A 26,624-nucleotide genomic window follows, 5' to 3' on the forward strand; every position below is an offset into this window, starting at 1 on the left:
TACATCTTTATCTGAGTCTCCTAGAAACCTGAGGACACATCAAACCTCACTATTTCTTACCAAAGACTTTCATTCTTTCCAGAGACACCAGCCCACTCCAGATAGAGCTTGTAAGTAATTTATCTTTGTAGTGTGCTTGTCACATCAGGTGATGAATAAATATTAGTGAAGCCAAGCACAACACTGAAGGACACGAGAATTCTCAAGTTTGTGAACTTCATTAAGAGACCCAAGCAAAGACCCTTTGTGAAGAGAAAAAACTGCACCAGCAACAGGGGTATGCTGAACTCTGGGGCTCTCCTAGTTCTTCCTGGGAGGGCTGCATTGCCAATGAGTCTTTTTAGGCTTGAGTTACTGTTATTTGACTCACGAGAGAATAATCACCTTCAGATGTCCTGATGGAGGTTAAAGAAAACGCAGCCTTTTTAGTGTGGGCACCCACACCTGTCACCTCTGACCCAAGAGGTGACAGAGCAGGGCCATAGGGACTGTGGCACTAGGCAGAGACCCAATAAGTCTCGGCTAAAAAGGCAGTGCCCCATTTCCTGGTCAAAGTCCTTCACCCCCCCAGGAAGGAAGGATACTAGCCATGGCCAACTGTTTACACAGGTAAGTACACAACCCTTCTACTTTCTGTCCTCCCAAAATTAGGTTTGTTCTTGGCATCTGAGGCTCTGGCTGAATGATGGCAAAAATACGTCACAAGTAATCCAGACAGCAAATAATGCATTCATGAGTAATTAAGAAGGGACGCATCATTCTGGTGGTCTCATTTGTTTCTGTTAAACTTGAGCCAGCTTTGTGTTTCTAGTACCTTTTGCCTTTGTGTTATTCCTAAATAAACTAGGGTTGGTTTCTATCATGTTAAACCATCATGTCCGCAAAAAGTACATGTTCCCTACTTTCCTTGACCTTACCAAGTCCTCTCTGCCCTCAGGTCTCTGTACTTGCTGTTCCCATCCCGGAACACTCTTCCTCGGATGTGTGTCTGTATATCACTGTCCATTCATTCAAGTCTCACAGGAAGAACATCTGCTTCTCCAGGGTGCCTGGGGCTGCTTACAGGACACTGCCCCTCACCCTCCAGGCCACGACCCCATTCTGCCATTAAGGATATTCTGCTGTTCTTTGCAGCAATTCTCACTTCCTGATATCTCTGATTCATTTGTAGGGTTATTTTTGGCCTTTCTTCTGGGAAAGAAAAGTACATGAAAGCAAGGACTTGATTGAATTTTTGTCTACAATGAAATTTGTCTGGCTCAGCTCATTGGAGAAGTCCATGGGTTATGTGGTCAACAATAGACGTGTACGTAGATGAAAACTGCCATTTATTCAGAATTATCTTATACTACACCATGTTATAAAAACTTGGCATAGAGTATCCATCATCACTCCAAATTGTAGCATGGTATCACTTATACCCATTTCACAAAAGAGAGAAAAAAATCCTAGAGAAACCAGCATTGTAACTTGCCCAAAGACATGGCATGACTACATATGGCCTCCAGGATCTAAGCCCACATCTGCATGAGCCTAAATCCCATCACTGCCCACTGCCCAGCACTGCCTGCCCGGGAAGTCAGTTACTCCATTAACTCATGGCATCTTTTCAATCAGTGTGAGGGAAACCTTAAAAAGCTACCAAATAGGCTGGGTGCAGTGGCTCATGCCCATAATCCCAGCACTTTGGGAGGCTGAGGTAGGTGGACCACGAGATTAGGAGTTCAAGACCAGCCTGGCCAGGATGGTGAAACCCCGCCTCTACTAAAAATACAAAACTAGTCGGGCACAGTGGCGGGTGCCTGTAATCCCAGCTACTTGGGAGACTGAGGCAGGAGAATCTCTTGAACCCGGGAGGTGGAGGTTGCAGTGAGCCAAGACTGCGCCACTGCACCCTAGCCTGGGTGACAGAGCAAGACTACGTCTCAAAAAAAAAATAGCTACCAAAGAGATAAACAAACATTAATTCACAGATTTCTACTACAGTGAATTTGTAAACTTGGGTTAATTTCTTATTTTTAAAACATTGAAACTTTCAGTGGCCAACAAATACATGAAAGGTAGCTCAACATCACCGATCATTAGAGAAATGCAAATCAAAACCACAATGAAACATCATCTCACACCAGAAAGAATGGCGATTATTAAAAAGTTAAGAAACAACAGATGCTTGCGAGGGTGCAGAGAAGTAGGAACGCTTTTACACTGTTGGTGGGAATGTAAATTAGTTCAACCATTGTGAAAGACAGTGTGGTGAGTTCTCAGAGATATGGAACTGGAGATACCATTTGCCCCAGCAAACTCATTACTAGGTATGTACCCAAAGGAATATAAATCATTCTCATTCTGTTACAAAGATACATGCATGTGTATGTTCATTGCAACACTATTTACAATAGCAGAGACATGGAATCAATCCAAATTCCCAGCAATGATGACTGGATAAAGAAAATGTGGTATGTATACATCATGGAATCCTATGCAGTTATAAAAAGGTAGGAGATTATGTCTTCTGCAGGAACATGGATGAAGCTGGAAGACATTATCCTGAGTAACTAACACAGACACAGAAAAGCAAGTATCGCATGTTCTCACTTGTAAGTGGAAGCTTAACAATGAGAATACGTGGACACATGGAGGGAAACAGCACTTGCTGGGGCCTGCTGTGGGAGGGCAGGAAGGGAGAGTATTAAGGAAAAGAGCTGATGCATGCTTGGGTTAATACCTAGGTGATGGGTTGATAGGTGCAGCAGACGACCATGACGCACGTTTATCTATGTAACAAACCGGCACATAGTGCCCATGTGCTCTGGAAATTAAAAAAAAAAAGTAAAAAACCCAGAGATTAGATATTAATATATTTCCCTTTGAACCTGAAACACCTTTAACAAAAAAGGAATTACTATGGGTGAGGAAGGACTACTTCCCAGGGGGAGATGCAGGTATTGCACCTACTCCAACTATAATAGTTCCAGGACGGACAGACATACAGGATACGAAAGTGTCTGCACCTTGAAGAATAGGAGGAGAAGAAAAGAAGGTGAAGAGAAGCAGAAGAAGAAAGAGTTAAGGTGGCAGGAAGCGCAAGACAGGAAGGAATAGAGAAGACACAATTATAATCACAACAGTGATGAGAGCACAAGGTCACACTGCTGGGCTTTGCTTTCTATTTTGGAAAACACTGTCATGTCCAATTTACCTGGAGCCATATGTCATTATTGCAGTCCCCAAATTGTCAGGGGTCCAAAAATCACTGCCTTCTTGGTTTCTACAAGCAGAGCACAGGCTGGCTGGGTTGGTATACACTATTGTGCCCTGGTCCCACGCCAGGTTGACACGTTGCTTCATTCCTGGAAGGGACTAAGGTGTCTCCCTGGGGAATAAATAGAGCAGGTCTGGGTGCTAACCTCCACAGCAGCTTCCTTGATCCCTGCCACGCACGACTGAACACCCACAGCAGCTGCCTCACCATGAAGCTGTTGATGGTCCTCATGCTGGCGACCCTCCCACTGCTCTGCTATGCAGGTGAGTTCCGGGCAGAGAGGGGGCTGCCTCAAAGTTAGGGGTTGTCACCTGGGCCCCTGTGAAAGAACTCCCAGACCCCAGCTCCCAGCATAGGTCAGCTTCAGTACAAAGGGTCTGGGTGTGACAGGCCTTAGGATTTCCTTTAGTTCCTGACAGTCAAGCAGGCAGTGCCTTCGCGAGCTGTCCCCTGCATTGGAGCCGCACGCTGTGTGTCACGGCACTCAGCGTCCCACCGTGACCACAGTGACCATAGAAACCAGGATGAGTCTCAAGATTGAATATTGGAATTAGCTATTTCAGTGTTGCAAGAGAGAGACATGAATGAAGGCCCCATGACATATGCGCCCTCAATCAATGGAACAATCATGGGTGTCCTTGAATGTGGAAAGGAACAGCAAACCTCTTAAAACAGAAGTCGCAGGCTGCAGAGTGTAATCCAGCATCTTGCATTCTGTGGGCCTCACTCTGTGTTCTCAGAGTTTATCCGAGTCTTTCTGGGATGCCCTTTCCATCCCAGTTCCTTCAGGCTCAAGGCAGACTGGGGAGGAGAATTCACACCCGCTGAAGTCTTCTTCCAGCACTGAAGGTCCAGTGGGAGAAAAAAGCCCAGACGGCTGGAATCAGTACTGATAGGTCCCCCCAGTGGCTTGCCTTGTGCAATTCCCAAAGCTTACCCTGCACACTCTGCCTCATTTGTTGCCAAAGTAGGTGCAAATGGGTTACTAGCTGACAAGCACACAGTCAACTAAATAGAAAACAGCAAGAAGCTCACAAGAATCTGAGTCCTGAGCACTTTCCACTCACCCAAAGTGGTGGCCACCTCAGATTCTATCATGAGCAAGAAGTTCTGTTTCAGGCTCCTTTTTATTGCAGTAGAGTTAACGGAACTAATGGGCAATATCCTAGACCCATTCATCTGAAATCATTGAACCCCTACTTGATCCTGGGAATGATAAAAGGGAGGCATTGTGTGATTCTGAACCAAAGAAGCTCAAGCAGTGTTTAGTGTGTGTCCCCAGTCAGAGCACCTCATTTCCTAAGGGCCCTCTTCACCAAAGATGCACAGGGTTGGGCTGACCTGAGCTACAGAGGTTGGGAGAATTTGCACAGACCGAGTTTATGCTCCTAGAATTGAGAACTTGGCACCCTGCACCATAATCTTTCTGAAACTTGGGCTCTCCTGGGGGGTAAGAAGATGACCAGCCTCACAGCTCATCCCCAAAATGAGTTCATCCCTCTGGGGATGGCCCATGTTCTGGTGCCTTTTTCTCAGGTTCTGGCTGCCAACTGCTGGAGGATGTGGTTGCAAAGACCCTCGATCCTGAAGTGTCTGTACCAGAATTCCAGCAATATGTACAAGAGTTCACAGACAGTGAAGCTGCTAAAAATGCTGTAGGTGAATTCAAACAGTGTTTCCTCAACCAGTCAAACGAAACTCTGCAGAATTTTGATTTAATGATGGTAATTAATTTCATTTTTTTCTCATGTGCCCTTTAAAATACTGTCCAGAAACAAACAGGCTCTAAATGTGCCATGAGGAGTGTTAAGCACCTGGTGAACAAGCTTTGTTTATACATCATTTAATTTAATTTTTTCCTTAGGGTGCTTTGACACTTCACTTTGAGAGTCTTCAGGGAGTGATAAATGGAAAAGGAAAAAAAAAAAAAAAGTAAGCTCCGGAAAAGGCAGAACAAATCATCAGCTCCCCAGTCCATTCTCTCTCTCTCTCACACTCATAGAAACACACACACACACACAGACACACACACATAGAAACACACAGACACACACACATATAGAATCAGAGACACAGATGCACACGTACATGGAATCACACAGACGCATGCACATAGACACACAAAAAGAAACATAGACAGACTAACAGGGACATACACACACACGCGCACACACACACACACATATTCCTTCTTTCTTTAATCTTTGTGAGACAGGGTCTCACTCTGGGTCACCTAGGCTGGAGTACAGTGGTTCCATCTCGGCTCACTGCAACCTCCGCCTCCCAACTTCAAGGGATTCTCCCACCTCAGTCTCCTGAGGAGCAGGAATTACAGGTGCCCGCCACCACACCGGGCAAGTTTTGTATTTTTTGGTAGAGATGGAGTTTCTCCATGTTGGCGAGGCTGGACATTTTCTATGAAGAGGAAGGATCTGATTCTCAAAGAACCACTCATTACTAGGAGCAACCAACAATGCAATTTTTCCCTTTCACAATAATAAATAATAAAAATGTTCTCAAAATTATTTTACACAGTCCAGAAAATACCTTTTGTGCAAATTCTACAGATTCTAATATAAAGAATTTAAAACTCATGCCCAGATTTGCTAGCATACATGACTGGGAATCACGCACCATTTAATTAAGCACCTCAGGAAACGGGAAGTGCAGGTCATGGATGCGAAACAGCATGAGTGCCAGAATTCTTTAAAATAAAACTCAGTGGTTATAACAACAAGGATTTCTGCCTATTTAAAAAAACATGCTACCCTCAGATTCTATTTTTAACTTTTGTGTAATATTTCAAAATTCTATTTGAAACATTTTATGGTAGAAAATTTAAAGATCTACCAAACTTTTGTAGAATCATTTCTTCTTTAAAAATCTGGAGTAGACTAATCATTACCTACCTCCAATATTTTTAAATCTGTATCAAGGTAGTGGTGGAGCCTCAGACTGTTACAATATTTCCCACTTGTAAGGCCACACAGCAACTCCAAACTATCACATTCCTATATTTGAGCTGAGGTTTTAATAATTCTATGTTGAAAGAGCGGTCTCAGAATCAGTTTAAACTGGCAGGTCTTTATCAAATAGTGCATGTCACATATTTATTGGATAAACTATTTCAAGGAATAGGATTTTTGGAGAAGAATATTAAGGGGATCCTGGCAGGGAAAAGATCCTAAAACCCTGACCCTGTAAGAGTAAGTGTCTCCTGGGCTTTGTGCAGTGCCTCATGCCTGTAATCCCAGCACTCCGGGAGGCTGAGGTGGGTGGATCACCTGAGGTCAGGAGTTGAAGACCAGCCTGGCCAATATGGAGAAAACCCATCTCTACTAAAAATACAAAAATTATCTGGGCATGGTGGCAGGCACCTGTAATCTCAGCTACTTGGGAGGCTGAGGCAGGAGAATGGCTTGAACCTGGAGGCAGAGGTTGCAGTGAGCCGATCTCGTGCCACTGCACTCCAGCCTTGGAAGCAGAGGAAAACTTTGTCTTAAACAAACAAACAAACAAAAAACCAACAACAAAAAACAAACAAACAAAATATAAAGGTGTCTCCTGGATGACAAAATAAATGAAAAGAGAATTCTTGTTTTGCTTCCAGTGCAAATTTTTCTGAGTGTTAGATGTTCGTGGACAAATGCAGGAAAACGACATGAGGAAAAGTTTCTGTATTTTAATACTTCACTTTCTAAGAGTGATTTACAAATCTAAGTTGTCTGTTTGCTTTTGTTTCCCAGCATACGGTATACAACAGCTTTTGGTGTAAGCTCTTCTAACTTTATACAAGACCTTTGGCTCAGACACGACAAGACAGAAGATGGCCAGAAAGCTACTGCCTACCGCTGGAAACTGCAATTTTTCTTATTTTCTTTCTCCTTTGGACCTTTTTTGTGGAAACTGCAAGGAAACTGTTGAAACCTCAAATTCATTCTCATTTCAGTAAACTAACTGCAAATCATAAAGTTCCTTTTATTGTGTCAGGAAAGGGAGGCTTTCCAGGCCTCATAATCAGGCTGCCTGAGGGAGGCAAACACAGACAGGCCATAGACAGACCTTGCAAGTGTCGGGCGAGGGACTGAGGCTTCTGTGAAGCACTTGCTTTCTCAAAGCCTCTTGCCCAAGCATTGGGCCTCTCTCTGAAGACTGTTTCCTACCTCCATTCCACCACCTCCCCACGTGACTCTCTCTGGGGTCCTAGGGCTCTAGGTTCCGAGGTGGGGTCCTGCTCAGAGGCCCTGCTTTCATTCCAGTCCTCTTCTGTGTGGTGAGCCCTGCTGGCCATGCCAGGCTCCTCTGCACTGTCTCTGGGCCTCCCTAAGGTGTGCAGGGTCCAGACAAGAGCCAGCCAGGGAGGGAGACCTACAAAGCAGGGTGGATGGTGTCTGGCTTCTAAATTTTGATTTTTGTTCATTATGGATGTTGGATCTGAGGATGCAATTTCTTTAAATGTTGCATTAAAATATCTTTTATAATATTATATTATTTTAGACATATAAAAATATAATTACTGAGTTTCATAGCACCCTCCTTAAATTATTGAGTTTCCCTGAGTCCTGTCTCTGCAGCAGGAATGGGGTCCATCCTCCCCTGTCCCACAGTGAGCTGCAAAGGCCATGAGGGTTGAGGGGAGTGAGTGTGCCTGCAGGGACCCAGAACAGCAGGGGATGTTTAAATGAAACCTGGGGTCTCCTTCATGTCCTGTCCCCAGCATTCCTGTCACCAGGGGGAGGCTATTGCCACCTCTTCTGCTCTTGCTTCAGCCTGTCCCTCTTCTTTCTGGGGCCGTCCACTCACCCAAGAAGATCCTATCTATTTCTTAGGACAATTCAGCTCCACTAGGACTGACTCTTTTCTCAGGGAGGGCAGGTGCAGGGATCCAGGCTCACAATATCTGTAAGGGGCCATAAAAATGAAATAATTTTAAAGAATCATTTCCTAAATTGAATATAACTGTGAAGAATATATATCAATGAATCTAGCCAGGAATATAGACTCTATTTTACCAATGCAGTTGTAAAATACAAAGTTTAATTTTTTTTTTTTTTGGTAGATAAATGGCCTATGAAGGCAATAAAATACCAGTGACCTGCAGAAGTCACAATGAAGCCTTACGCCCAATAACTTCCAAAAACCACAGGCCACCCTCTTTGGTTTAAGGTCCTGAAAGAGAGGAGAAGGGAAAAGAGATTCAGAGCTAAGAACTAGAAGATGGGCACATGGTAGCAGAAAATATAAATCTGTATAGAGAAGGGCCTGGCCCATTTGGTGAGGGGGCCATATACATTCTTGAGAGGCAACAGGCTGTAAGGGAAGGGGCCACTCCAGGATACTCATGCCACATGGCAAACCAGGTTTGCACTGCATGCCAGACCCATGCAGTGGAAAGGGGACCCTGTGCATGGTAGGTGACAGACACAAGAGCTTCTGAAATTGCCGACAAAAAGAACATTCTTGACAAGAGATTTTTATTTCCCCTTTGGTTTTTGTGTTTTTAAAGCATAACGAGTTCATTTAATCAGTTTTACCTGACATGGAAAGCTTTAGAAATGAAGTCACAAAGAACCAAGGGAAAACTGTTTATTTTAAAGCTTAGATTTAATGCACAGTAACAGCCGTGTAGACATGTGATTGGACAAAAAGGGAGTAATCTCACGTGAATAGACGGAGTGGGAAAATCCAGCAAGGCTTGCTGTTCAGATTCTTCTTGGCTTCTCTGTGTGCCATTCCCAGAGAAGGGCCTTAAGCAAACTTGCGGGTGGTGACAAACTATACCTCAGATCTTTCAGGCATAAGGTAACCCACACCCAGAACTTCTTGAAGAGCCCTGAGAAACCCGTCACTGTTGCCCCCAAAATCCTGGTCTACTATAGGCAAGGGACTCCAAGTGGCTAGACTGGGAACCAGATGAGACTCCAGATTGCTTAGAGGAACCATCCTGGGTGACTGACAACCACTGCTCTTTCGGGAACTGATCCACCGAAGCAGAAAAGCCCTCACACTGCACATAGCCTTGCTGGGCTGCTGGGTTCTGCGGGCTCTGCTGCCACAATTACTGCAAGAGGCCATGTCAGAAGGAGAGAGACATGACTCCTGCCTCGCCCCAGCTTCCAATCTCCCAGCAATACCTTCCACTGGAGATTCGCAAGGAGCCAGCCATGACGTTGTGGGATGGGAAATACGGAGGCCTCCATTTTAGCAATAGAGGGATACTTAGGAAAAAGTAAATCTGGACCTAAGGAAAAATAAGCCTTATCTGGCTTCCCATGATGATAATCTAGAGTCTTAGTCTTTTCAGCCAGTTGGAGGCCATTTATCTGACCTATTGAAGAGTTAATAGCTGGAAAATTTGTTGCCTACAATGTAATAAATGAGGCTTAATTAGCTCAATAAATACATCTAAGAATAACCACAGGAGGCTTAACAGGCAATAACCAGGTATTAAATCATCCTGGAATAGGAAAAATTTCTACAAGTTTATGCCTTAGTACCAAAGGGCAGCTGACCTACAGCCAGAGACTGTTCAGGGAAGATGCTGCGTATGGCTCGGTGTGCATAAAGTATCAGAACTAATGGGATTAATGGGGGCCAATGACAAATAGTACAAAAGGTTTTATTATCCACGTCATTGCAATGCACTTTATAGGAAGAAAGGTCTTTCTACTGAGTAAAGTATCAAGTTCAGTAAACTGTCTCTAGAAACCCACAGTGAGGATCAGCCCATCAGTTTCCTGCTCTATCTCATGTATCCTGAGATTATTCATTCTGCTTCTCCACGAAGCTCTTCCAGAATTCATACAACACTGCATTCAACCTATTGTGGATGTCGCAGGGTAACTGCTTTCCTCTCCAGAAAAAGATGGAGAAAATCTATTTATTTTATCTCCTAAATGGCACCTGTTTTGGCAAAGGACTCAAATACCCACCTTTTCATTTGGTCCTTCAATGTGGTTGTGGTTTGCTGTTCTCATGTGTGTAGTTTACATGTGGGGCCAACTTACAAAGACATACAGGTACCTCATAGGAGGGTGAGCACACTTTATACACTGTGGGGATGGACAAGAGGAGGTGTGAGGACCTGGCCCGGGTCACTGCTAGGGCAATTCTCTCTCTGGGATTTCTTATGTGGAAGCAAGGAGGTAAAAATTGAGAACGAGGGTGTGACAGTTAATACTGTCAACTTGATTGGATTGAAGGATACAAAGTATTGGTCATGGGCGTGTCTGTGAGGGTGTTGCCAAAGGAGATTGACGTTTGAGTCAGTGAACTGGGAAGGGCAGACCCACTCTTAATTGGGACACTGTCGAATCAGCTGCCAGCGAATATAAAGCAGGCAGAAAAACTTGAAAAGAAGAGACTGGCCTAGCCTCCCAGCCTACATCTTTCTCCCACGCTGGACGCTTCCTGCTCTCAAACACCAGACTCCAGAGTCTTCAGTTTTGAGACTCGGACTGGCTCTCCTTGCTCCTCAAGCTTGCAGACAGCAGACAGCCTATTGCAGGACCCTGCAATAAGTTAATACTTAATAAACTCATATAAATATATTATATTTTGTATTGTATATAATATGTAATAACAAACTCATATATATATATCCTATTAGGTTTTACTCTCTAGAGAACCCTAATACAGATTTTGGTACCAGGAGTGTTTCTAGAGGAACAGAATATTAAGGATGAAGTTCTTTCGTTGTTTTAGGGGTTTCTGGAGTTAGCTGCTTAATATGATTTGACCCCAAAATACTAAGGACTGTACTTCTAATAGTATGGAGAACACTGATAGTCTTTGGTGTAAACTGTTTAGAGAGTTATACAAAATAAATGCATTTGACACTCCTGATTCACTGCTCGTAAGAGGCAAGGAGTTTAGTGACTCTATACATAATACCTTTGACCATATGTGGAGAACAAGGAACATAAAGCTGGTTGGTTACTCCTAAATTCAGTGGACAAAGAGATGAAAGAAAATGATGAACTCAGGGATTCTGTCTCCTGGCTTCAGAAGCAGATACTGAGCCTCAAATCTGCTAAGATTGCCCTGAGTGAGAGTCTTATCTCCTGTAGAGAAAGAGTTGAAATTGTGGAAGGACAGACACAAGCTCTTACCACGCAAGTGGCTCACCTGCAATGAAAGGTGCATGCACAGTTTCGCCAGATGTCTACTATTAATATGAGGGCATTGATTGGAACAGGATGAGACCCTGTAACTTGGAATAAAAATGTGTGGAGGAGGACCCTGATGAAGCTAAGGACATTGAGTTTGTAAACTCTGAGGAAGCTTTTTTTGCCAGAAGGAACAGCTTCCCCATCCCCAGTAACAACAACCTTCCCTCCCGGACCCATACTGCCATCAGCCTTTCCACATTTGTCTGAGGAGATAAACCCTGTGCTGCCTGAGGCAGCAGTGATGGCCTCCCCTGAGGCAGTTGCCAGGCAAAATAATATTCTTCTCAGGAATCACACCCAACACCCCTGTTTACTTCTGGACCTATAACTAGACTAAAGTCCTGGAGGGCCCCTGGAGTTGAGGTTGAGAGTGTGACCTACGGGGAGGTGCACTACACACAAAAAGAACTGTTTGGGTTTTCTAATTTATGTAAATAGAAATCTTGAGAACAGGCATGGGAATGGATATTAAGGGTATGGGATAATGGTGGAAGGAACATAGAGTTGGATCAGGCTGAATTTATTGATTTGGGCCCACTAAGTAGGGATTCTGCATTTAATGTTGCAGCCTGGGGAATTAAAAAGGGTTCTAATAGTTTACATGCTTGGTTAGCTGAAATATGGATTAAAAGATGGGCCACTGTGAGCAAGCTGGAAATGCCTAATCTCCCTTGGTTTAATGTAGTGGAGGGGATCCAAAGGCTGAGGGAGATTGGCATGGTGGAGTGGATTAGTCACTTTAGACCTATTCATCCCAGCTGGAAGGGTCCAGAAGACATTCCCCTGACCAATGCCTTGAGAAATAGATTTGTGAGGGCAGCACCTGCATTTTTGAAGAGCCCTGTAATAGTTCTTCTCTGTATGTCAGATCTAACAGTGGGAACTCCAGTCACTCTACTACAAAATTTAAATACTATGGGAGCAATTGGATCCGAGGCGGCAGCAGCCAAGTGGTGGCACTCAACCATCAAAGGCAAGGTGGGCATAGCTACCATATTTGACAACAGAGGCAAAGTAGCAATCAGAATAGTGTGACTTGTGTAGAGCTCTGGCATTGACTAATTAATCATGGTGGTCCCAGAAATGAAATAGATAGGAAGCCTACTGCATTCCTACTTAATTTTTTTTCATTTTTTTCTGAATATTTTCTTTTTATAAAATTTATTTTATTTTATTTTACTTTAAGTTCTGGGATACATGTGCAGAACCTGCAGGTTTGTTACTTAGGTATACATGTGCCATGGTGGTTTGCTGCACCTATCAACCTATTATCTAGGTTTTATTTTGTTTATTTTATTTTTATTTTTTATTACACTTTAAGTTCTGGGATACACGTGCAGTATGTGCAGGTTTGTTACATAGGTATACACATGCCATGGTGGTTTGCTGCACCCATCAGACTGTCATCTACATTAGGTATTTCTCCTAAAGCTATCCATCCCCTAGACTCCCATCCCCAACAGACCCCGGTGTGTGACATTCCCCTCCTTGTGTCCATGTTTCCTGGTGATACTGGGAGTCTTGTGAGTATCATGGGGGACTCCTGTCTCAGCCACTGCCTCCCCAGGTCACTGGATGCCCATGCGTATAGGAGCGGGAGGTGTGAGGTGTGAGGATGGGGACTGCAAGGACTCTACCTGCACAGGGATAGATCCGCATGGGGCCAGGGCATCACTTGCTTTTGACAGCTTCCCAGTGGATTCTAAAACAGAGACACATTTGAGGACCCCAAGGCAGAACATTTGTCATTCTTGTATTCTTTAGTGGGAATAACCTCAGATCTTCCTGGGCACTAGTGAGGTCTAAGTCAGACAGAACTTGGAAGCCTTCCAGCAAAATGCATATCAAGATGCTCAATACATAGAAACTTTTATTCATTGTAAGCATTATAGTAATGGTTGCTCCAGTTTGCAGAATGCTAAGATTTTCCTGAGTATTAATTAATTTAGTGTGTTCTTACAACAATACTGTGATATGCATCCTATAACACAGAAAGGCACACTAATGATAAAAGGGATGTCTATGCATGTGAATGCATGTGTGTATGAGGATTTAATGTAAGACATGGGTATTTGAGAGGGCTTTGCAGAGGAAGAGATAAGCGAAGTGAATTCTATAGATGGGGTTGTCAGATGTCTCAGGCAGGGAAGGCTACAGAGGCAAAGGAAAACACATTAGCCCTGGTGGAAAGATATGAGTTATGTGATACGTAAGAAATGAAATATAAACAACTGTGACTGATTACAGAGTACCTGGGGGGAAAAGGGAGATGAGAAGGCAGGGGCTGGCAAAAACAGGTATTGGAAGCCCTTGTGTGCAATGCAAGGGTGTGGACTTGCTCCTCCAGCAAGTGTTCCTCTGTGGTTTTCTCCCAGTGTTTCCAGAGCTCCGTGAGTCCTGGTTTGCCATGCACAGTGTGTAGACTGAACTGGTAATGGGTTTCACAAACTTAGGTTCTGTTTTTAAGAGCACCTATTTTCTGGTGTGATTTTTAAAATACATATTTATTTTACAAGAAATGTTCAATTAATAATAACTTATCTACTATTGTTCCAAGTGTATAAACATTATCATATGAAGGTAAAAATAAGTTCCCTTACTTAAAACCCTTGAGAACAAAGAGCCCTCAGGTCATGTACACTTGTGGAAAAGAAGACAGAATCACATTTTAATTTTAGGAGGTTCACTTTGGCGTGGATAAGGAGAATATATTGCAGGAGGGCTTCAGAGGCTAGGAGACAATTTAGGAGATTTCAGTCTAAGTTGTGAAGGACACAGACCAGACTGTGATGGTCACTACATGATAGGAAAAAAGAGATTTGCAGAGGTGATGCTGTAGCCATGGAGGGAATAAAACGTAGTGCACGGCTAGAAGGCAGTAGGAAGGGGAGATGTTTTTGGCTGATTCATGTTCCCCCCAAAGAACATCTACATCCTAATCCCTGAAATCTGTGACTGTTCCATTACATGACAAAAAAATCACTTTGCATACGTGATTAAGTTAAAGATGATGAGACAGGGACATTATTCTAAATAATCTGGTGGTCCCTAAACCCAACCTCTGTACTTTGTAATTAAAAGGCAGAAAAGGATTTGACATGGAAATAACAATAGAAAAAAAATTATCATGGAGAAAGAGGTTGCAGTGATGTGGCCACAGGACCAGGACAGTCAGCAGCCCAGAAGCCATTAGCAGCCCTTAGTGATCTCTCCCTGAGAGACCCCAGAGGGAGTCGAGTCCTGCTGTCCCCTAGCCTCCCAGCAATGATACTAATGTTGGGCTTCTGATCCCCAGAGGTGTCAGAAAATCAGTTGTTTTAAGCCACTAAGCTTGCAGAAGTTTGTTCCAGCAGCCACAGGACACCAAGACAAGAACCTGTTGGGTCTCCCTGTGTCCTGGTTAGGAGACTTGCCGGGTGGGTGCATTACCCTGGATGGGGCTCATGGAAGGGAGAGCAGGCTGTGGGAGGACGCCGTGCTCAGTTTCACATCCTGCTCCTGGAAGGACTGTAGAGTGCACGCTTGGAGCTGTCCAGTTGGCAGGGGGTGCTGGTCTCTGGAGCTCTTGGGAGAGCTGGAGAGAGAATTTGCCTCAGGTGCTGGTGAGGGTGCAGACACTGAGGAGTGCTCTGAGTGTGGGGAGTGAAAACATGTGAACTCCATGTCGAAACCTGGAGATGCCCTCAAATTGTGATAAATTAGGAAATAAACATGACGGGGCAGAGAAACCATAGTGCAGAGGTGGCACCAAGCAGGCTGACCTTCGGTCCTAAAGGACATCACACTAGGGCCACTGCTGGGTGGGAACTCCAGGCCTGGACACCCAGGCAGGCTGGGGGTTCCCTCAGTACAAGGCCATCAGAAACGCTGTAATTCCTGTGTCCTCGTTAACATGGTTTTCATTTAGGGCCACAGGATAGGGAATGTCTAAGGAATGCAGGATGATTCCTACCAAATATTTCCCTCTGGGATGCCTGGACTCCGGCCCCATTGGTAACAGGACCTAGTTCTCTGGAGCTGATTATCACCCACAGCAAAAGGCCGTTCCCCTATAAAAGCCACCCTTGACTCAAGGCCTAAGACTGCAGGATCATAACAAGACCAGTGGAGACGTGCAGGGCAAGTGATTTATTAGAGAAAGACGTTGAAACCTTTACATTCTGCAGTGACGATCAGAGTATCATTGAAAGATAGTGGAAACTAGCATTAAAAAGTTTTTACATCTCAGCGATCACATTTCTCTGCTATTTTTTCCTGAAATAGAAAAGGAAAGAAAGGAAGGTGAGGTTGGTCATGCAGCTCCTGGAGACAACATCTTAACATCCAAGTGGCCGATGGAATTCTGCTCCCAAAGACAATTGGAAGGGCAGAGGCAGGAACCTAGTGTGCGTGGGAAACCAGAGCCTAGACCTGGGGGCTTCACAGCACGCATGCTGGTGAGGGAGCAGCCTTTCCTTGCCAGGCCAATAGCCCTGGGGGGACCCAAGTGTGAGGCCCCGGGTCCTCATGGGGGGGAAAGAAGGGGTGGACAGAGCAGCCAGAGGTTATTGTCTGGGCTATCCCAGGACTTGGAGTCTCCTGTTTCCTACAATGAGGGACCCAGGACTGAGAGGCTGGTCAGGGCTGAGAAGGCTTCTGGGAAGCTTGGCTTCCAGGAGACTCCAGCCTCCCCATGTGAGAATTCTGCCTCAGGGCCCAAGCACCTCTCAGTCCTGAGCCTGCACCTTCCACGAGCATTTGTAGCTAAACCTCAGGACAGCAGCCCAGAGGCAGCCAGGCTGAGAGGCCCCTGGAAAACCTCTGATTTCTTGAGAAAGACAGAGTGAGAGCATCCCGCTTCCATGGCACTGCAGGAGGTGGAGTAGCGAGGGTCTTGGCCCACTGGCCGTGGTCAGGAGAGCATCGTGGGTGAGGTGGGGAGCGTGGAGTCTGAGGAGCTGGGAGGAGCTCCTTCCTGGCTCTGCAGAAGCTGCAGAGAAGCCCAGCCCTCCAGCGCTGCCTCTGTAGGAGGCCTGGCTTTGGGTCCCTCCCTGCCTTCCTCTCCCTGTTCGAGGCTCCCACACCCCCCAGTACATTCCACAGTGACTGTGTGAGGGCCGCTTGGCCTCAGGAAAGTCCCCAGGTGGAGAGGTAGTCGTATTTGGCCCTTCACCACCCCTGCCTGGGCCCAGGCTCACTCCCCATGTCCTCAGCACACTCTGGGGACACGGCATCCAGGCAGGTGACCTGAGGAGGGGGAACATGCAGGAGGCTGTGCGCAGCTGAGCTGAGTTCTGCAGGCGAAATGGAAGCACCCACCCTGTGGCCCTGAGTGACTCTCTCAAGCAGTGAACAGCAAGGCAGGTGCCCCACCACCTGTGTCCCCCGCAGAGCAGCAAGCTGACCTCACTTCACACTGTTCTGCTGACCAGAAGCCTCGACATGAAAAAAGAAAGAAATTGACCGCGGTGGGTGGATCACCTGAGGTCAGGAGTTTGAAACCAGCCTGGCCAACATGATGAAACCCCATCTCTACTAAAAATACAAAAATTAGCCAGGCATGGTGGCAGGTGCCTGTAATCCCAGCTACTTGGGAGGCTGAGGCACAAGAATCACTTGCACCTGGGAGGCGGAGTTTGCAGTGAGTCAAAAAAAAGAAAAGAAAGAAGTTACCTGGACTTTTTCAATTAAAAGATGTTTCTCAAGCGATATCTGATCTGTGCATTTCTTCACTTCCAAAATGGCTGCTACAGCTTCTGGAGGTGCATCATATTTGGCAAGTTTTAACTTGAACACAGGTTCATTAATGAATGAGAAGCCTGAGATCTCAGAAAAAAGAGCTGGGCAGACCACAGCGTTGGCTGCAACACAAGAATAAAAATACTCTTTATGTTAGAAAAAGTCGATTTTTTTTCATGGCTGCCTAATGGCTACCAGACATCACCCCCTGGGATCCGTGTTTCCACACCGTTATTGTGCTGATGACACTGCCAGACCTCGGTGTGATTTCCTCAAGGTCACACAAACAAAGGGAAGAGGTTCATACCTACAGCTAGACTCTCTTTTATTTATATATTTTTCTTTTTTTTGAGATAGAGTTTCGGTCTTGTTGCCCAGGCCAGAGTGCAATGGCATGATCTTGGCTCACCGCAACCTCCACCTCCCAGGTTCAAGTGATTCCCTTGCCTCAGCCTCCTGAGTAGCTGGGATTACAGGCATGCGCCACCACGCCTGGCTAATTTTGTATTTTTAGTAAAGATGGGGTTCCTCCATGTTGGTCAGGCTGGTCTCGAACTCCTGACCTCAGGTGATCCACCCGCCTCGGCCTCCCAAAGCGCTGGGATTACAGGTGTGAGCCACCGCACTCAGCCTTTTTTTTTTTTTTTTTCTGAGACAGAGTATCACTTTCTCAGGATGGAATGCAGTGGCACAATCTCGGCTCAGTGCAACCTCAGCCTCCTGGGCTCAAGCGATCCTCCCACCTCAGGCCCCCAAGTAGCTGAAACTACAGGTGAATGCCACCATGACCAGCTAATTTGTTTTGTGGGCTATTTATTTATTTATCTATTTATTGTAAATACTGGGTATCCCCATGTTGCCTGGTCTTAAACTTCTGAGCTCAAGCGATCCGCCCGCCTCGGCTTCCTGAAGTGTTAAAATTACATGGCTCATACCTAGTGTTAAAATATAGGTGTGAGCCATGATGCCTGGCCCACAGCTAGACTTCTGACAGCCTTAATCTTACTCCATTCCCATAGCCACTCCTGGCAGAAGCTCTAACCACCAGTGATTGGAGGAGGCTGGTCAGGGAGGGTGAGCATTGTGCCAAAGGTCAAATGGCTGGGAAGTGGCAAAGCCCAGATTCACCCCAGACCTCACATTACGTCCTCTGACACAGATCCCATCCAGGAGCGAAGCTCGGGCAGAAGAATTCCTAACATTTTCCTGCATTTGTATTTTATAAAACTTCCTAGGTGCTGGGGAGAAGAAATAGCCCTGAGCTTTCTGAGAGGCTCATTCAAAAAGCACAGAAAAAGGTCTGGTGTTTTGGTTTAGTGAAGACTCCTACTCCAGCCCAAATGAGTGGCCTTGCCTCGGAGGAGGGTGCGTCCCAGGGGCTGGTGCTGGACTCATGACTGATGTACTCACCCTGGTAGCAGCAAAGGGCCAGTGTGACCAGTAGGAGACACACCGACAGCCTCATGGTGGCTTATTCTGCTGTGAGCTCAGCTTTCACAAACGATGAGAAATTTGGACTCGATCCCAGAAACCTGTGAAGCCTTGGAGCCCAGGGCTATTTGTATCTAGGCAGTCTGGCTGGTCGTGCCCACGGGGGCACCTGATAGGTCACCAGGCCTGGCTGTCAGCTCAACCCTCCTAGCCAGGGCTGCTGCCATCCATCAGTGTCATGTCCCCACGCCTCCCTCCATCCCGAGTTGGGTGGAGCTCAGGAGAGCAGCCCACGTGTGGGCAGCAGAGCTGAGAACCACCCAAAACTCAGCTCTGTGCTCCAGGTGGGTGTCCCGAGATCTCTGGAAATATTCCCGGGATTCTCAGTTTCCTCCTGAGCTTTTGCTAATTATTATTTTTTCTTTGTAACAGTGCAGAAGCCTAGGTGGATTCTGACTTCAGCAGGCACAGGAAGCTGGAAGGCTGTGTTCTGGTTATGGGAGAGCAGGGACATAAGGAAACCCTGCTTTGATCCCCCTGCATGTCTGACAACCAGCCAGGCTTGTTTCAGTTGCACGTTGAGCAAGTCTAAACAAGACCTATTTTTTCCCTGAGCCCCTTCCATCATCACCATGTTCACTGCATAGGTACCTAAAACTGAGTTGAATACGTCCTACCTTTGGAGGATTTCCTGGGGGAAAAGCAACCACCGCACCTGTTCTCTATCCTGCCTTACTCCCAGACTGAGTCTTGTTTATGGGTGCAGTTATAAATATGACCAAGATTCACATTTTCTACCTATTAAGAGCAAGCTTTCTGTGATGTGTAGCCACTTACATCTTATCTTAGGGCTGGTCTGATGAATAAATATCCCAACTTTTTCCAAATTAGCCGGGCATGGTGGTGGGCGCTTGTAGTCCCAGCTACTTGGGAGGCTGAGGCAGGAGAATCGCTTGAGAGGTGGAGGTTGCAGTGAGTCAAGATCATGCCACTGCACTCCAGCCTGGGCAACAGAGCAAGACTCTGTCTCAAAAAAAAAATAATAATAAAATAAAATAAATAAATAAATAAAGAATTTGTTTCAAAAAAAAAAAAATGTGTGGAAGGAGCCCAGACAACAGCATGACAGAAGTTGACACAGTATAAACAAAGTGTCTTGTGAAGATCATCAGGTAGCCTGGTGAACCTGAAACAGACAGATGAACATGGTATAATAAAGAAGGGTTTGTGACTGGAGAACAGGACGGGCCAAATTCAGTGGAGCTTGCTTGCACTTTCCTCTGTGGAAAGTAGAATGAGTGGGAGAGATGAGGCACTTTCAGATTTTGTTGCCCCACTGCATCTTTTTTTTTTTTTTTTTTTTTTTTTTGGTGATTTTAAATCTCAGGTCAAAATAACAGACTTTCATATCCTTTAGGATAGCTGCTATAAAACAGACATACAAGCTAACTAACAAATTTGAAAATACCATTGTAACAAGGAAGTGCTCTCTTAGTGGGAATGTAAAATAGTTCAGCCATCATTGAAGAGTATGGGGGCCTCTCAAATTAAAACAGAAAATATCATAGGATCAAGGAATTTCTCCTCTGATGATATAGCCACAAGTACTGAAATCAGGATATTATAGATATATCGCATGGGCATGTCCTTAAGGACACTATTCACATAGGTGAAGAAGGGGAACCAACCCAGTGTTCATCCCCAGATGAAAGGATGAAGCAAATCTGGGTATTCATGGAATGGAATCTTATTCAGACTCTAAAAGAAGGAAAATCCAGACACAGGCTGTAGAATTCAATATAGATGGACTACAGTACATTATGCTATATGAAGTAATCCAGTCACAAACATAAATATAGTATGATTCCACTTATGTGTGGTATCTACAGTATCCAAATCCACAGAAACAGAAGTTTGAATAGTGGTTTTCAGAGGCTTTTGGGGAAAAGATATTGGGAGGTATTGTTTAATGGTAGAGGATTTCAGGTTTCCAAAAAAAGTTTTTGGAGATTGGTTGCACAATAAAGTGAATGTACTGAATACCGCTGAGGTGCAAGCCAAGTCGTAAGATGGTACATTTGTAATGTACCAAATGTAAGATGGCACGTTTTACATTTTCGTATCACAATGAAAAAAAATTTAAACCACCTGGGCTTGAAGTAAAAGTCACACCTTCCAAGCACCTGAATTTTGAGCTACCTGCTTCTGTAAAGCCAAGGATTTACAGAAGGCCAAGAGGGCCTTGAGCACATTCTTTCCTAAGCCCTTACTTTCTGTTGACTCATTCATTCAACCAACAAACCATTTTTATCCTTGATCACACAAACATTGCCTTGGCTTTATAGAATGGAACGTCCCATGAAAATCCAGTCACCAAACTAGCCGTGAGCTGATTCTTCTTGGAAACATGCAGGCCCAGAGTGTTGCAAAAACTTCTGTAGTTAATGAGAACGGTGGTAATAAAGAGAGTAGTAATAGTTTTCAGTTTGTATATCTGTACCTGCAAAACACAATTGATCATATTCACATTCTTGTTACAAAAGTGCAATATATAAACTATTACATTTCCAATAATATAGTTGAGGCAACTGACTTGCAGAAATAAGAAACCCATCCAGAGTTGCACAGTTTAAAAGCCAGAAGGTCTGACTCAGGCATTGATGGTGTATGAGTTGTGAAGTAGCAAAGTGGTTCTCTCAGTCCAAAATCTGGCCCTGTTTACATGTGAGGTGGGCTGGAGGCAGATGCAGATTAATTTCTGTCTAAGCAGCTCCTTGCATTTTACTTTTTCACTCAAGTGAATTCTTCTAATCAATGATGCCTCACATTAGCTTCTTCATCTAGTTCATTTCACTTTTTCGTCTTTTCCTTTTGAAGTAAGATCCTACAGTGACAACATCAAATGCTGGTGAGATGAGGAACAACAGGAACTCTCATTCATTGACTGGTGGAAATGCAAAATGGTACAACCATTTGGAAGACAGTGTGGCAGTTTCTTACTAAACTGAACACATTCTCACCATAAATTCCAGTAAGTGTGCTCCTTGATATTAACCTAAATTAGTTGAAGTTTAGTTTCCATACAAAAATGTGGACACGGATATTCAAAGACGCTTGATTGAAAATCATCAAAACAGGAAGCAACTGAGAAGTCCTTTAATACGTGCAGAGATTATTAACCTTTGGTACCTACAGGCAGAAGAATATGATTCACCACCAAGAAATAATGAGCTATTATGCCATGAAAAGAAAAAAAGGAATCTCAAATCCTTATAACTAAGTAAAAGAAGCCAATCTGAAAGGGTTACCTACTGTAGGATTCCAACCATATGACATTCTGAAAAGCACATATGGAAACAAAGGTCTGTTATTGACAAACGTTAATGGGGAGGGAATCATGAAAAGGGAGAGCACAGGGGATTTTTAGGGCAGAGAAACAATTCTGAATTTTAAAAAATTTTTTATTTCCATAGATTTTTGGGAAACAGGTAGTATTTGGTTATATGAGTAAGTTCTTTAGCAGTGATTTGTGTGATTTGGGTGCACCCATCATCCAAGTAGCATACACTGAACCCAATTTGTAGTCTTTTATCACTCCCCCACCTCCCACCTTTTCCCTCAAGTCCCCAAAGTTCTTTGTATTATTCTCATGCTTCTGCATCCTAATAGTTGAGCTCCTACTTATGAGTGAGTACATGTAATGTTTGGTTTTTCATTCCTAAGTTACTTCTCTTAGAATAATGGTTTCCAGTTCTATCCAGGTTGCTGCTAATGCCATTCTTTCCTTTTTATGGCTGCGTAGTATCCCATTGTATATGCGTACTACAATTTCTTGAATCACTTGTTGATTGATGGGCATTTTGGCTGGTTGTATGTTTTTGCAGTCCTGAATTGTGCTGCTATAAAAATGCCTGTGCAAGGATCTTTTCCATATAATGACTTCTTTTCCTCTGGGTAGATACTCAGTAGTAGGACTGCTGGATCAAATGGTAGTTCTACTTCTGGTTATTTAAGGAATATCTACACTGTTTTCCATAGTGGTTGTATTTGTTCACATTCCCATCAGCAGTGTAGAAGTGTTCCCTTTTCACTGCATCTCTGAACAACATCTTTTGTTTTTTTGATTTTTTGAATCATTATGGTCTTAATATATTGTGGCCCTTCTTGCAGTAGTAAGGTGGTATTGCATTGTGGTTTTGATGTGCATTTCCCTGATCATTAGTGACATTGAGCATTTTTTCATGTTTGTTGGCCCTTTGTATATGTTCTTTCTAGAACTGTCTATTCCTGTCCTTAGCCCCTTTTTTGATGGGATTGTTTGTTTTTTCCTTGCTAATTTGTTTGAGTTCCTTATAGATTCTGGATATTAGTTTTTTGTTGGATGTATAGATTGTGAAGATTTTCTCCTCTGTGGGTTGTCTGTTTACTCTGCTGACTGTTTCCTTTGCTATGCGGAAGCTCTTTAGTTCAATTAAATCCCACCTATTTATCTTTGTTTTTATTGCATTTGCCTTTAGGTTCTTGGTCCTGAAATCTTTGCCTAAGCAAATGTCTAGAAGGGTTTTTCCGATGTTATCTTATAGAATGTTTACAGTTTCAGGTCCTAGATTTGAGTCCTTGATCCACCTTGAGTTGCTTTTCATATAAGATGAGAGATGAGGATCCAGTTTCAGTCTCCTACATGTGGCTTGCCAATTATCCTAGCACCATTTGTTGAATAGAGTACCCTGTGATGGTATATACAGGTCATTACACATTTCTCAGAAATTATAGAATGTAGGACAGCGAGAGTGAACTTTAATATAAGCTATGCACTTTGCATGAAAATAATTTGTCCAGGTGAGTTCATCAATTATGTATGTCACTCTGGGTTAGGCTTTGAATAATGAGGGAGGCTGTACCTGTGCAGGGGCAGGAGTTATATGTGAACTCTGTATTTTCTACTCAATCTTTTCTGTAAACCTGAATGTACTCTAAAGGAATAGTGTGTTTAAAAAAAGAATGATGCAAATTGCAAAAAAAAATTATTTTCACACGAGAAGAAAAATCCTTATTGAAAAAAGCCAAATCAATGAATTGTACAATAATATAGATAGCTGATCAATTTTGGTGAAAATCTAACACAATCAACTAAAACCTATTAAAAGAAATAAGAATACATGAAGTTAGCTAAATACAAGTTAAGAAAATGAAAAAGGGAATTGCTTTCCTGCAAGCTAGCTACGCCACTACACACCATAATGAAGAAATGGTACCATTGACAATAATATAAACAGCAGCCACAAAAATATATTAATAGCTGCCTGAGTGGAGATATACAAGCCTCCAGAAACAGATTCACGAAACTTTTGTCACGATATCAAAAGGAAATCTAGATAAATGGATGCCCACACCTGGTTTCTAGAGGAAACAGTAGAAAATTTAAAGACGTCGGCCGGGCACGGTGGCTCAAGCCTGTAATCCCAGCACTTTGGGAGGCCGAGACGGGCGGATCACAAGGTCAGGAGATCGAGACCATCCTGGCTAACACGGCGAAACCCCGTCTCTACTAAAAACACAAAAAATTAGCCGGGCGAGGTGGCGGCGCCTGTGGTCCCAGCTACTCGGGAGGCTGAGGCAGGAGAATGGCGGGAACCCGGGAGGCGGAGCTTGCAGTGAGCTGAGATCTGGCCACTGCACTCCAGCCTGGGCGACAGAGCCAGACTCCGTCTCAAAAAAAAAAAAAAAAAAAAGAAGAAAATTTAAAGACGTCAACTATGCTCTGTTCTATAAATTCGAAGTTGCTTCTAACAGAATTTTGTTTTAACTTTTATTCTAGGTTTGGGGTTCATGTCAGTTGGTCAAGTGGTATTATGGAGGTTTGTTGTGCATATTATTTTATCACTCTGGTATTAAGCCTAGTACCCAATATTATTTTTTCTGATCCTATCCCTCCATCCACCCTCCATGCTCAAGTCGGCCCCACTGTCTGTTGTTGCCCTCTATGTGTCTACGTGTTCACATCATCTAGCTCCCACTTATAAGTAAGAACATGTAGTATTTGTTTTCTTTCCCTTCATTAGTTTGCTAAGGATAATGGCCTCCAGCTCCATCCATGTTCCTGGAAAAGACATGACCTCATTCTTTTTAATGGCTTCATAGTATTTCATGGTGTATATGTACCACATTTTCTTTATCCAGTCTGCCATCGATAGACATTTAGGTTGGTTCCATGTCTTCGCTATTGTGAATAGTGCTGCAATGAACATAAGCATGCTTTATATTCCTTTAGGTTTATACCCAGTGATGGGATTGCTAGGTCAAGTGGTAGTTCTGTTTTTAGCTCTTTGAGGAATTGCCACACTGATTTCTATAATGGCTAAACTCATTTACACTCCTACCAACAGTGTATAAGCATTCCCTTTTCTCTACAGCCTTGCTAGCCTCTGTCTAACAGAATCTTACTAGGGCAGTTTGATGTTTTGTTTAATTCTGGAGTGCTGCTTGAATCTTTCAGAATTAGAATATATCCATTGATTAAGGAATGAGGAGAGGCCCAGTTTGGGGACCAGACTTGCTGGGCTTAAGCTAAGCTCTGGTATTTTCTACTTGTGAATTTTGCAGCAAGTGGCTTAGCTTTGCAGAAATAGTTTCCTTAATTTTAAACTCAGGTGGCAAAAGCAGTGCCTACCTCACAGGATTTACATAAGGAATAAATGAATTAATGGAGGAAAATACACATCACAGCATTTGAGCACTAAATGTCAATTCCCACAGTTACGTAACCAAAGGAGAAAATATAGATGATTAAGTAAAAAATAATCACCTCTTTCTCAACACAAAATATCAAACAGAATCTAACCCATTCTGCTAACAAGGAATGTTTACACACCCTAAGGGTTAACAAAGAGTGCTACAGAACCTGGTTCTGGCTCTGTTGGGATCTTCCACAGTTAAGATCATTACTTTTCAAATTTTTTGTTTTATGATTACATCAGAGTGACTATTATTATGATATTGTTAATATTCTTAATGATGTGTCTTGGATCTAAGTCTACATGTGGGTGTGGGTGTGGGTGGAGTAAATATTGGACTACTGTCCTCACCAGGATGTGTTGGTCCCAGTGTGCTTCTGCCTGAGGTTACTACCCAGCAATTCTCTAGGGATTGGTCTTCAAACTGGTGATCAGCTTCCTAGAAGATGAAAAAATTTAGAGGATCAATCAAGATCCTAGTGTCCAAGTACTTTGGCCATACATTTATCAGGTGATCACCATGGTTCTCAATTTGTACTTCCTCTTCCACATAAAGGAATCCCAGATGGAGAACTGGGTGGCAGAGAACTGGACCAGGTCCTCACACCTCTTCTTGACCATCCCCACAGTCCATAAGATGTGCTGGTCCACCCTTGAGGTACCTGTGTGTCTTTGTTATTCAGCCCTTCATGTGAATAAAACACATGAGGACAGCAAACCAGAATCACATCTGAGGTACCATGTCAAAAGAGGATGTTTGAGTCCCCTGCAAAAACAGGTGCCACTTAGGATGAAGAAATTAAGTAGATTTTCTTGATCTTGTTCTAGAGAGAAAAGCAGTTGCCCTGTGGTGTCTGCAACAGGTGTAATGAAGTGTTTTATAAATTTTGGAAGGACTGCATAGAGAAGCTGAACAAATAACCTCAGGATATGTGAGATAAACCAGGAAACTGATGGCCTGATCTTCACTGTGGGTTTCTAGGGACAGTTTGCTTTGGTGAACTTGACAGTTTGCTCACTAGAAAGACCTTTCTTCGCCAACAGTCCATTGCACTGAAACAGATAACAAAAAATTTTTGTAGCATGTGTTGTTGATCCCCTTAATGTCATTAGCTCTGTTACTTTGTGCACACCTCGCTTTAGCTTTCTTGAAATCTCTCTGACTGTAGGTCAGCCATTCTTTGGCTCTAACACATAAATTTGCAGAAATTTTTCCTACCCCAGGATGACCTAGTACTGGCTATTGCCCAATAAGTCTTGTGTGGTCGTTAGTCTACGTATTTATTGAACTAATTAAGTCTTGTTTAT

General features: G+C 43.8%; 2 protein-coding genes across 2 annotated transcripts; one reads left to right on the forward strand and one right to left on the reverse strand.

Annotated features, from left to right (window-relative positions):
* Positions 1–3,444: 3,444 nt before the first annotated feature.
* Positions 3,445–7,327, forward strand: LOC139357313 (mammaglobin-B-like). Its single transcript, XM_071073927.1, has 3 exons — positions 3,445–3,525; positions 4,799–4,986; positions 7,009–7,327. Exons 1-3 carry the CDS (start codon positions 3,471–3,473, stop codon positions 7,045–7,047), a joined length of 282 nt encoding a protein of 93 aa, XP_070930028.1. The 5' UTR covers positions 3,445–3,470; the 3' UTR covers positions 7,048–7,327.
* An 8,229-nt stretch (positions 7,328–15,556) lies between these two features.
* LOC105469435 (secretoglobin family 1D member 2-like) lies at positions 15,557–18,810 on the reverse strand. Its single transcript, XM_011720434.2, has 3 exons — positions 18,562–18,810; positions 17,086–17,273; positions 15,557–15,687 (listed from the first exon to the last, which is right to left on the reverse strand). Exons 1-3 carry the CDS (start codon positions 18,614–18,616, stop codon positions 15,658–15,660), a joined length of 273 nt encoding a protein of 90 aa, XP_011718736.1. The 5' UTR covers positions 18,617–18,810; the 3' UTR covers positions 15,557–15,657.
* Between the last annotated feature and the right edge of the window lie 7,814 nt (positions 18,811–26,624).

This window comes from Macaca nemestrina, chromosome 12, assembly GCF_043159975.1.
Source record: "Macaca nemestrina isolate mMacNem1 chromosome 12, mMacNem.hap1, whole genome shotgun sequence".
Taxonomy (NCBI): domain Eukaryota; kingdom Metazoa; phylum Chordata; class Mammalia; order Primates; family Cercopithecidae; genus Macaca; species Macaca nemestrina.